Genomic DNA, 12,852 nt, shown 5'->3' on the forward strand with positions numbered 1-12,852 from the left:
GGCTACTTTGCTGCCCGTGGCTGACAAAAGCAGGATGGACCAAATGTCTTCCAACAGATCTGCGTTAAAAATGAGGTAGTGGTGCTTGGAGAACTGACAGTCCCGCCAGAAATAATGCAGGCTGCTGAGAGCCCTGGCTGCCTCAGAAACGGCATCTTCCCACGTCGTCAGAACAGCTTCTCTGCTATAGGAATAAATAAGCAGTTACTTGAATGAAAATGTTAATGGCAGAGATATAAATCACGTTGCCCCGCTGTAAAAGATATGCTGCAGCTCAGAAATGCATCCTTCTTTCTCGAATGTATGAAAATACAGGTGTGCGTACGAAGAAGATAGATCTGCATAGCTATGTCTTTCTATATTTCTACGTAATCATATGCATGTGTTGTACTCAGACCAGCAGCCAAAACCACCTGGCAGTCGGTCCCCCTGCCCGAGACAATGCTTGGTGTGAGGCATGGAGCTCCTGTGCTGGGTCTGGCTGGATCTCTCCTGCTCAGGGTGTAACATAGCAACCGCTGCTTGGTGCCAGGGAGGCCGTATCTCAGAGCTAATTGTTGCTGCCCTTGCTAATGGCCACTGCTGTGGCTTCTGGCGTGTCTCTGAGCCAAGCTAGGGGAACGGAGGTTTATCAGCAGAGCCCTTGGAGCAGCTGGCCGTGCAGGGAGGTGTGCAGCAGGGATGGGTGCAAAGCAGTGCTAGCTGTCGGTGTACAGCTGGACTGCCCTTTCCCAAAGGATGGATGTGGCTGCACTGGAAGAACCGTCTGCACCGGTTTTCTCTCTACTCAGCAGCTGCTGCAACCACAGCTTCCAGAGCGGACGGTCGGGGTCGGCCTCGGTGCAATGACTGATTAAGGGAGCCCCTCCATGAGCCGGTGTCTGCATCTTTCCCTTGGCTCCTGCTCTTGGAGGAGCCATGGCTGTGTCTGTGTGGGGGCTCCCATTGGGCACCAGCACACCCTGGCCCCGCTGCTGCCGGCCCTGAGCTGTGTGAGCATGGGCTGCAGCACCAGCAAGGGGTTATATAAAGCAGAAGTGGTTTATATAAGCCTATTTTATCTGCAAATCATTTATATTTAGAGCACCTATTTCTGCTGGAAACCCTAAAAGCGTGTTACATAAGAGCCTGATAAATCCTTTGGCTTAGCATTTCAGCAGGGGGAGGGAGCGTTCAGTGCATGGGGCGTTCGGATTCGTTTTGTAACCACAGCCTGAATGTGCCACCTGCAGCTGGGCTCGGGATCCTCTCTGCTCCCTCCACAGCACCTCGACTACAGCTGTCCCCGTGCCGCTTGGTGTTACATCCACCGGGCTGCGGCGGCTGGCCATCCCTGAGCTCACTCTTTTGGGCGAGCCGTGGATGAATGGCACAGGGACAGTGGCTGTGCCAGGTTCCTCGTGGTCCCACTCCCAGAGGGTGGGCAGGAGGGCGCTGAGCCCCGTGCCCTGTGAGCAGCGGCGGTGCCTCCCCCATGGCACTGTGTCCCACGGGATGTGTGACCCCGGCCCCTCGCTCCCCATCACGGATCATGTGTCTTAAGCAAATTCTTGTCATACTTCGCTCGAGCCAGACGCTGTAAATTGGATTAATGTGGTGCCGGGAGAGATTTCTAGAGGGAAATATTTAAAACTGGCACTAATGGGAAAGTAGCCTATGGGCTGCCCCAGGGTCAGGGGGTTCCTGTGGCTGCTGGTGGGCTCACAGGATGCTCCCATGAGGCAAAACCTCCCATTGGGAAGCAAAGGAGTTCTCGGGGCAGTGGCCATTCCGTGGCAATGGATGCACAAGGCTAGGTTGGTGCCATTGCCATCACTCAGGAGCATCCCCACGGCCAGGGACACAACAGCCTGCAGCAAACGCACACCGGCACTAGCAGCTGCTGGCTGTGTGAAGGCAGACAGCTGAGAGACACGTGGCGTGGTTTTCATGTTGCCTTAGTTGGGAGGGAACCATGCATTGCAGCTCTGAAAGCAGCCTGAGAGCAGCACAGGAGAAATACTGCTCCATGGAGGGCCCCCGCGCCTCATCCCGCTGCTCGGGGCTGCATCAGTTCAACAGGTAGGGAGCCAGGCTGATGGGTCATAAGCAATACTTCATGGCCTTCATCTGATGGAAAAGAGGGACGGCAGAGCTGAGAGCGGGCGAAGGAGCACACCATGTAAATGGCCACAGTCTGTCACGTTTTGGGGCCCGACAAACATGAGGAACCATGGAAAATGAGTGCAATATCACATGTAGATAATCACGTACGTGAGATAATCACGTACGTAGAGGTAACAATCCTTCGGTAAGCGTCAACACCATATTTGCTAAGAAGCCGTGTAGTATTAGCAGAAAGATTTCTGAGAGGCAGACATAGAAGAAAATAAAAAACAAACCCATCTGCTTTATTAACCACGGCTTTAAAAACGGCTGTGCTCTCTGTGCAGCTATTTCAAGAGCTGTTCTGTTTAAATCTATATCCAAACAAACACAGAAGCCACAATAAATCTGTCATTCAGTTTTTCGGTTCTGTGGCTTTAAATGATTAAAAACTGTAAAATTCAAGAACAACATTAAATGGAAATGTCTTTATGCAGCTTGTAACACTGGGGATTTAGCTGCTAACCCTCTCTGTATGGGGGCTGCTGAGTCACGGCCTGACCCACTGATTGAGCACCTGTGGAAAGGACCCGTCAGCCCTGGGAGCACAGGTGAAGGCAATTCAGCTGAGTGACCAGAAGGGGTGGAGCCTGGCTGCACCTCTCTTAAACCTCATTTAAGAGCTGACTGCCATTGGGGGAAGGTCTCTCGTTGGATCTCCTTCTTTTGAGGATCTTCTACATAAGCACAGATCTTCAGAGATGGGTGAGTACCTTTCCTTTTTCTTTGTAACACCATTCTGTTTGCATTAGTCCCTTTGCTACTGCACTCCTGTGTCACCCTTCCACTGCGTTGACCTTTCTGATTGTAACACTCTCCAAATGGCATCCCTAAGGAAAGGGTTGGGCAAATGTCCCTTAATGGCTGCTGTGGGCCCAGACAACCATGCTGACTTCTATTAGCCCCAGCCTGGAGGTGTGGGTGGAAGCAGAGCGGTGGTCACCATGCAGGAGATGGATCCTGGCAGTATATGTAGTGTGGACACCTTTTTGGAAAGGTGCTGTGGGGATTTAGCCTTACCTTGTATCTGCTGCGGTGGGATCAGGGAGGCCAGGAGTCCTCCATTCTGTCCTCCAGGGCACAGCCTGAGGGGCACAGAGGAATTCATGAAGTGAGGGAAGCCTGAATCTCACCAGGCCTCATCTCTGAGTGGGCAGCGGGCTCAGCGGGCAGGAGATCACCTCCATGTCCTGCACTGTACTCAGCTGCAAGCGACTGCTGTGAGGATTCACCCAGCCAGGGCCAGAAGCTGTGAAAACAAGGGAAAAGGTTTAAGTCATGTGCAGGTATAGCAGAGCAGGACAAAACAGTCTACTGCTGACTAGGAGGCAAATCCCAAAGCTAGGGGAGAAAAAACCCACACCAAACACCGATTCAGCAATACTGATGCGTCACTAAATGCATCAACAGAGCACATTAACAGTAAGGGTCGATTAATGCCAATGCAAAAAGTGGAGAAGGGAAAAGCCCTTCCCCTTGCCTCCTCCACATGGCCATGCTCTCATCAGCAGCCCTTGCCTCCAGCTGACACCAATCAAAGCCACCTGTGTCCATGCTGGAGTGAAGGATGCAATTGATGGAGAGGTAGCACAGGTGCATCACTGCCCTACAAGTAGGGAAGGGCCTTGGCTGGTGCTTCCATTGGACAAGAAGTGTGACCCACGTGTAGAAGTGATCGATTACCGAAGGCAATGTAGAAGTGCTTCATGAGAGGTTCTTGAGCCCACAGCTGCCAGGGCCCTTCATCTGGCCAAGGGGAACAATGGGAGGTCAGTGGTTGTACTGTTGATCTCATTGCTCGGCTCTGAATCCAGGCAAGTCACGAGGTCCCTGTCCTGCACCCAGCATCCTTTCTCACTTCTCACCATACATAACATTCTGGCTGGGTGACATAAAGGTTAAAAGTAAATTTGGCTGCAGTAGAACAGTGCACAGATTAGGAGAGGAATGTTATTATCGGTGTTCACTATAGAAGGGCTGCTTTGCAATCAGGATGCAGTAGGCAAATGCCAGCACAAAGACAATCACTGTGTGCAACAGCTGACACAAGTGCTTGCAGAATGGGGCTGTGCTGGTTGTCACAGCCCACAGGAGCTATGAGGGCAGGCCCTGGTGCAGTGCTGCTGGTAATGCCAAGTCTAAGTTGTTCAACTTCTCACCATTCAATACTTGAAGGAGTAGCAGAACAGCAAACAAGAGTTTGTAAGCTTACGTAAGCACAGAAGTCCCTCAAGGAACAGGGAGTGATTTGGTTCGGGGCGGCCGCTGCTCAGGACTGAGCACTTCAAATCTCACCAACAGAAAAGGGACTTCTTAGAAACAAAAGGGAAGAGGATTTCAGGGATTTACTTCCCCTGCACCAAGCATCAGAAGGAACCTGCACAGCAGCGTGGCACCAGCTCCCCCAGGAGCCCTGCTGCCATTGAGCAGAGCAGGGGGTGCGGAGCTGCCAGCCCAGCAGAGCTCACTGAGCACACTGAGCTGTGCTGTGGGAACACCGCTGGGTGCAGCGTGGGCCCTCTTAGAGCCACGTATGGGGTTATATATAGCAAATCTTATTGAGTTAAAATTAAGTGTAATTGTCAGAATTGGCTGACCGTGACTGAGAACTCTTGATCAGAACAAACTGTTCAGCGCTGTGCCGGTTTCCATCTATTAGAGCCCGTGTGATGACTGTACGTTCAACATGCTCTGTCCTGGTTGTTATGTAAGGGTAAACAGCTCTTCTAGCTGAAGTCATTGTTAGATACACTTTAAATGACGCCTTTAATTAAAGACCGCTTATAGGAGAAAAGGTACTTTTAAAAGATGGTTAGCATCCTCATTTCTTGCTTCTTTGTTAAACAAGGGTGTTCTTTTCCTTGGCACTAATCAGTCATCCCTTTACCTGGCTTACAATTAAAGCCATTTGTGTAATTTGTTTGAAAAGACAATCCAGCTGCTAGGTCACAGCTCAGGGACCACGCATGGGGCTGTCCTGCTTTCCGTGTGGGGTGGGCAGGGCTGTGAGCACAGCACAGAAACCCCCTCCTCAAAGCCCCTCTCTCACCATTCTCCCACCATGGGGCTTCTGCCTCTCTCCTATGAAGAACCCAACTCCATGCCTTGACTTATCATTGTTATCATTGTCTTCTAGCAGTAGATTTAACCCTGCATGATCCTTTCAGAGTGCTTCCACTTTCTTTAACCTCTGCATAGGGGGTTACTCCTCCTTAATAAGCACAATGGTCTGAATGTACCCTCCAATTGCCAGTGTGTGCAACCTCTTGAAGCAGGTTCCTCAGTGCTTCCCCCTATTCCTGGGGAGATGCTGCTGCATTCCCGTCCAGACCCTCCCTGAGGGGAAAGGGTCGACATCCTTCCTTCTGTCCCAGCCCCATCTGTACAAAGGGAAGGGGCTATGCCAAAGCTCAGCAGCACACACCGTGTCCTTGTTCTGACAAAGCTGCGGCTGCAGGAGAAGCAGAAATGGAAAAAATATGGAAAACGTTCCAGGAGTTTGCCAGAAGATGCACTTTTACTGTACAGCTCATTAGCTACCTCAGGAATGGCTCTGATGGGGAGAACTAGGAGAGAAGTAAATACTGCTGCTCTTGAAGCACGCTGCAATGGAGGCTTGGTCTATGCATTTCCAAATACCCCGTAGCAGTTACCTGGTCCTGCTCCTGAAATCTCTTTATGATGGAACACCAGTGGGCTTCTCTGCTGCTTACCTTTACCTCAGGTTGCCAGTGACATGAAGGCACTTGCATGCAGGTGCACTGTTCGTTCCACTTCAATAACAAGTCTAAGAAGTTAGTAAGACACTGCTGCTCTCTTACACGCTGAAAGTGAATCACACTTTTGGCAGGTACAGTTGCTGGCATAAATAGTTAGGGTTGACCACCCAGGCCCTAATCACAGATGTACCTCTGCAAAAGACTCCCTTACACTCAGGCCATACACACAGTGGCAGAAGCAGAGTCATAGAATGGCCTGGGTTGAAAAGGACCACAATGATCATTTAGTTTCAACCCCCCTGCTGTGTGCAGGGTCACCAACCAGCAGGCCAGGCTGCCCAGAGCCACATCAGCCTGGCCTTGAATGCCTCCAGGGATGGGGCATCCACAGCCTCCTTGGGCAACCTGTTCCAGTGCATCACCACCCTCTGTGTGCAAAGCTTCCTCCTAGTACCTAACCTAAACCTCCCCGTCTCAGTTTAAAACCACTCCCCTTGCCCTATCCCCCTACCATATCCCCCCTCTCCTATCCCCTCTCTGCAGCCTACCCTCAGGCAGGACACCAGGCAGGCTCCTACCCTCCCTGAGCTCCTTGCAGCACAGCGCCCAGCGGCCCCCCTGCCCTCATAGCACAGCCACAGCTCTTTGCTTCTCTTTGTATAAAGCACCAGGAAACAACAGTCATTTTTTTTGCTGGCCATGTTTTTATTTGTCTTTCGTTTTAAACAGGGGAGCCAATGATACATCCAGTATTTAATTAAAAAAAAAAATAAATCAGAAGGGAAAACAAATTTTCAGAAGACTGAGATGCTACATGCTATATTTAACCTAATTTTAATTCATGCTTGCTTTGGGGGGGGAGGGAAAGGGGCAGGAATCATTCAGTAAAAACATACAGTAAAAACAAAATGTCTCACCATATAGAACTTTAACCTACAGTAATGTTGTACCTTAATTGTTTCCATGCACACAACTAACATTACAAAATTTTTTAGAAATGAACACAATTAAGACTTCTAGGAGCATTTTATAATAAAGCGATTCCTAATTTCTTTTGTAGAGATCAAGCACCTCCAATTACAAATTCCTATACACAGTGAGTGCTTTACTTGAAATGAAGACTAGAAAAAAATGTATTGGATAGCCTCAGAATAAGCTGATGTTAATATATCTCCAGCTATGTAGGCAATAAAACCATAGTGCTAAACAAAAACTTTTATCTGAAACGTAACTCAGAACTTAAGTTGACTTTCTATAATTACAGAAATATACTTATTTGCTAAAATAAATAAAAGTGCTGCATATTAACACTTCACTATAAAGAATGCATACCAGAACATTTATAAATATTGAATGATTTTCAGTAAGAATAGCTACTACAATAATGCTGGCTAAATAGAAGTGCATAATGAGAAGCACTATGGGTGGTTAATGTTTTGCCACATACTGCTGTTACCTTGAGGTAGATAACACATGCGTACCAAATTCTGCATTCGTTTCAGTTGCTGCTGGTATCATGTGTCTAAGAAATGTGTACAGTATGAACAACGCCGACGGACGCATGGATGAAAAAAAAACCTTTTGGGAAAAATAGATCTTCTCATGCAATTATGTACAGTCTCACTGTGTAAATTTCAAGGCAAGATTCTTTTTTTTTTATTTTTTTCTGCAAAACATGGACACCGTTTTACCGAGAGAATGGTTTTGCTTTGACTTGGTTTAGTGCATTTCTTGTTACCTCCTGCATTTTGCATTATTTTGCTCTATTCTTTAATCTTGTGTGCAAACGACATGCCAGTTTAAAAACAAAACTAACTTATGTAGAGAAAGTAATTCTGGATTGTAAAAACAATGGTAAACAGAAAGCTAATGAAATCCATACCAAAATTACACCGTCTGATTCAAGTAAAAAAATTACTTACACTAGGAATAAAAAAAGACAAACACAGCTCATGAATATAAAAGAAATGTCTGCTGAGTGTTTTAATTTAGATGTTTCAGAATGCTGCTGTACGTTTTGTGGGGAATCTGGGGAGATGACTTCATAGCAGAAGGCGTTAGCGTGGCCTGTATGGATTTCAGTGGTGAACCGACGGGGCTATGAAACTGAGGAATACCTATAGCCTCAAGCTGCTTGTTGAAGAAGAGTTCTCCACTGTTACTGAGAAAGCTCTCTCCTCTCTCCTTCTCCCCAAGCTTCCCCTCTTCTACTGGCTCAGGTTCTAGCATTTCAGCATCTTCTTTCTTACTAAAGAATTTGTCCAAATAACTGGTGTAAGTATTTTCTTTTTCAACTTGTTCGTCTTTCCTCACCTCACAACAGAACTGGTCTATGAGGAAGCACTCCTCCCCGTTACTTACAAACTGACTCTCCCAAGAAGTTTGGTACAGAGCTCCTAACTGGGCCAAGTTGGCCATTCCCTTCTCCTGCTTCTCTCTGCTTACCGACTTCGATATTAATCCTTTCGACTCCATCTGAGACACCGAGCTATTCAAGTCATTTAATTTATCAACATCAGTAGGCTCATGCTGTAAACTAAGCTGAATGGTTTCCGCTATAAACGAATCAAAGTCAAATCCTTGATTCTTCTCCCTTTCTTTTTCAACAAGTTGCTGTGATGCTTCCTCAAGCGCTATCTGGGCTTTCACCAATCCATTCTTTTCACATTTAGACTTGCCTTTCTTATCAGACTTTTCTTTGCTCTGTTCCTTCCAGTTTGAAAGATCTATAATAAGCTTGGGCTCATAGTAATGGTTAACTTCACTGTCTCGCCAAACTAAATTATCTAGGTATGAAGATGACCTCATTTTGTAATTACAAGTGTGACTACATTCCAGATCACAGTATTTGTTTTCATGGTGATCTGAATACTGCCAGCAAGGCTCAGTAGAGAAGTGGGTGTCAAAAGCAGGATCCTCCAGATACTTTTCACGATCTCCATCCAAATATTTGCGAGGATCTACTTGCACTTCTTCCTCATCAGTAACATCAGAAAGAGCCCTTGGATCACGCTGAACTTCATCAGCTTCATAGTTATTATGAATAGGCCAGTCATGGTCTGAAAACTGACTTTCATGGTATCTGCAAAACAATTTCCTAAGCGTTAGCAGCTAAAAACAGTCTTCTAGCTCCCAAGACAGAGACAGTTACATTTAGCAATTCCCTCGCAGAATAACAACAATTCAAAATACATGACAGAAGCTTTCCATTAATCAAATCAGGTACCTCTTTCAGGTTGTTTGTTGTTTGGGTTTTTTTTTTAATTTAATCTGGCATAAAGCAATCCTCATATGCACATCTGAAAGATTCAAATCCAGAATTATGTACAACAGCTCACTCCATCTACAGAGCTCTTCTGTAGAGTTTAACGCGCTTCAAATACCGCTACTGTAATTCTCTTTATTGCTGTACGTACCGAGCATTGGACAAGAGCAATCTACACAAAATAAAAACATGGAGGGGGAGGGAAAAGAAACTAAACAGTAATGGAGAGATTAAACTTTTAGATTTTAGATTCCCAAACATATCTCAGGAATAGATAAGCATATCCACGTCAGTCTTATGAGTCATAAGCCCAGTGATTCTTTCTTAAGAAACGAGCAGAAAAGGAAGCAATGCCCAAGAAGCAACATGACTTCAAATAGTAAACAATTCAGTCATGCTACACGCCACAGTAAGCAACAAATTTACCTTTCCCAATTATAAATATGGCTGTGACTTTCATCCATCAGCAGAATATCATCAACCTCATCTTCAATGTGAAAAGGATGACTTGAAATAGGCTCATCCGTTGGAAAGGAATAAATGCTCATGTAAGGATGGGACAAAGCTTCTTCTGCTGTCAATCGATCCATGGGACTAAATGTCAAAATTTGCTCCAAAAAGTCCAGTGCTGCAGAGTAAAAGGTATTTAAAAGGAGAAAGATGACATTTCAGACATCTAGAATTGAAGATCACAGTGCAATGCTCAGCTCTGGAGGTGTTCATCAGCTTAGAAAGCGTAGCCCGCCAACTGTGAGGTATCTATTACTAGCACTTTACTGCCAAAAAAAGCCCCAAACCACCATTTGGCAACCATAGTAAACAGAACAGTAGAGGTCAAACCTAGGATCTACAGTAATTCAGCCTAACACAGGAAAAAAGAAAAGAAATACTACAAGACAGAACGTTTCAAATGGAATCGGTACCCACCAACTGTCATGAAACACTGCTGTCAGTAAGTAAGACTCAAAACAGATTGTTCTGGGGACTTAAGAAAAAAAAACAACAACAAAAAAAAACAAACCAACATTTGCAAGAGTTGTTTTAAACTGACTCAATCCCAACATTCCTTTATATTTAGAACGCCAGTGTCTCAAAATAGAGCAGTTCTGTCAGTCTCCCAGCATTAGCAGGTCCAGCACAGATGCATAATTCCACTCCCAACATGCCCAAGTAGCTATCATGTAATCAAACTGTGTTGTTGTTTTTTTATTTTATTACAATAGAAGACAATTCCTCAGAGAACACAGATTCTTCCAACTGAAACTTCCACGTCACACTTCCAGCCATGCACTGCTATGCTGATCGCCAGTATTCTATGGGGTTTTTTTTGTTGTTATAAGAAATATTCCTTTGGAATTACTTACCTTCAGGACTGATGCCTGGAAGCAACTGAGTTAAAGGTTTGTGTGGCTCAGTCATATCATTTCTAATGTAAACTGGAATTACATTGAGAAGCTCCTGACGGTCCTCCTCATGTACAACAGGAATAGATTCTAGAATCAACTGCATCTGTTCAAGTTCATGCGCACCTAAACATCAAGAGAAGACACACACTGTCATTTCTACTTCAAGCACTTCCATCCCTGTATACAGGGTTATTTGCATGCTGGTGCTTCCCTCCTTTTCCGAAGAGCTCAGGGCAATCAGAGATAGTGACACGTCACAGTAAATATAGAAACATGCTGCACCACCTCAGGATCTACATACATATGCATGTAGATGTTCACTTCTGCACATGCATGTTCACTTCTGCAGTCTCCACGACAGCCTGCACTGGACACCCTGCCAAGCATTTACCAGGTTAAGCAAAGAAACACTGAAGCCAAATCACTGAAGAGAAAGTGACTGAGCCCTACATTCCCCAGCTGAGTCAGTACTGCCTCACATCAACATACTACAAATTCCTAATACAATCTCTCAGACTGCCCCATAATTTGCTGCAAATAGAATTCTACTCTACTATTACTTCACATCCAATCCGTGCTAAATATAATCACCTTTATTCATTCCACTCTAGGTGAAATTAATACTCTAAAATACTTATTAAGAAAAAAAATAAAAATCAATGTTATTCAAAACAGCTATTGGACTCCTCTCTGCCATGACGCTGCATCTCCCCCTCACCCCAGGTGTTATGGCATTTTAAAGCCCATTCTTCTTCCTGTTCCCTTTAGCTTTCCAGAAAGCAAGATGCCAAGGGGATGGTTCAGACGCAGGCAGGAAGTTACAGCCTGACTAAAACAAACCCTCCAAGCAACTTTGCAAAATAACTTGATTCAGAGTCTCAGGACAGGTTAAGTGGCATATCTCCAAACGTTCACTTTCCAAATGCATGACTTCAAGAAGTCCGTTTTTCTTCCAATCAGGAAACATAGACAGTGCTAAATTAATCAGAAGGGCACAGCTGTATCTAAACAACTTCATTTTTTTATGTGTCCATGCAATGCAACTGGGGTACATAAACGAGTCTGGAAATGTAAGGTTTTGGTTATTAAGACCAAGTAAAAAAAACCTAAATCACTGTGCACTTTGGCAAACATTAATGCAATTCAAGGGAAAAAAAAAAAAAACCAAAACAAACAGCCAAAGTGCTACTGGTGTCATTACACAGCAACTGCAATCCACCTATGCCAATGCCAAAATCCAGACCCTCTCCCATATTTCACTGTTTTTCAGTAGGCGTACCTGGGGCAAAGCAATCTAACACATCTCTTATCAGTTGAGTATTTATTTCTCTGGGAGCATTACAACAATAATTATTAGCTCAGAGTTAGCAACTCAGTGCAACCTAAGAACATCCTCTCTGCATATCATTCACTGACTTCTATAAAGTTATGATTTCAGGGTGATAGTATTCCTTTAATAGTACTTAATGAGAAAATGCTTTCACTTTCTTTATCTTGGTGTAGAAAGGTAAGAATTACTGCAGAGGCTTTAGTCCATGTGTATCTAGGAGGAATGTGACTTTTGAACCACAACCCTTTGAGGGTTTTATCTACACAACCCCAGTAAGCTGGGCCAACAGGAGCCAACTGCAACAGAACAGCTGCTGCTGAAAGCCAGGAAGCCACACAAAAATCAGCATTTCAGGGGACTGCTCTAGACTAACTCATCTGCTCCATGGACTGAATGCCCATCAGCAGGGGGAGCACACCAAGTCATCTCAACAGTGCAAACAGCAGTTTAGGTTTATCTGGGAGGAGTCCAGTTTGTGCACTGAGCTAAATCAATACTGCGGTCAGGAAGGTTATCCAGATTTGCCTCAAAAAAGCACTCCTCATCCTAACTGAAGCACCCCATGAGACCAGAGTGCTGCTTCCTAGTTTACCAGAAACATCAGGAGGTTACATGTCTCCTTGGGACGCTACTCTGCATTTCAAAATCCTCGAGTCCTGCTTATACCACTGAAACACAAGAACATCTGAAGATTATCAAAGCTGGCAAGTTTCTCAGGTGAAAACTGTGTACACTGAAACAGAAAAAAAGAGGGGGAGGGGGAAACGGTCTACTTCCTTTTAGGAACATAGACAGTATTTTTCTTCTACTCACCTGCAAAGAGGGTTTTCCCAGTCAGCATTTCAGCAAAGATGCAACCTGCAGCCCACATGTCAATGGCTTTAGTGTAGTTGTTAGGAGAAAGTAAAAGCCGGGGTGATCTGTACCATTTAGTAACCAATCCTTCAGAAAGATGGCCCTAACAGATACATAAAAACAAGACAAAGA

The 12,852-nt window shown here is 45.3% G+C and overlaps 1 protein-coding gene across 27 annotated transcripts in view; it reads right to left on the reverse strand.

Moving 5' to 3' along the window:
- Window positions 1–6,548: 6,548 nt before the first annotated feature.
- MAPK4 (mitogen-activated protein kinase 4) overlaps window positions 6,549–12,852 on the reverse strand; it is a 69,003-nt gene continuing 62,699 nt past the window's right edge. For all 27 annotated transcript variants that reach the window (XM_025153832.3, XM_040706304.2, XM_040706306.2 and 24 more), the window contains 4 exons: window positions 12,679–12,823; window positions 10,494–10,658; window positions 9,556–9,757; window positions 6,549–8,946 (listed from right to left, as the gene is read on the reverse strand). In XM_025153832.3, coding sequence (XP_025009600.1) covers window positions 7,848–8,946; window positions 9,556–9,757; window positions 10,494–10,658; window positions 12,679–12,823 — 1,611 coding nt within the window. In that variant the 3' untranslated portion in view covers window positions 6,549–7,847. The remainder of the gene's footprint in view (window positions 8,947–9,555; window positions 9,758–10,493; window positions 10,659–12,678; window positions 12,824–12,852) is intronic.

The sequence above is a fragment of the Gallus gallus genome, chromosome 10, assembly GCF_016699485.2.
Source record: "Gallus gallus isolate bGalGal1 chromosome 10, bGalGal1.mat.broiler.GRCg7b, whole genome shotgun sequence".
Classification (NCBI taxonomy): domain Eukaryota; kingdom Metazoa; phylum Chordata; class Aves; order Galliformes; family Phasianidae; genus Gallus; species Gallus gallus.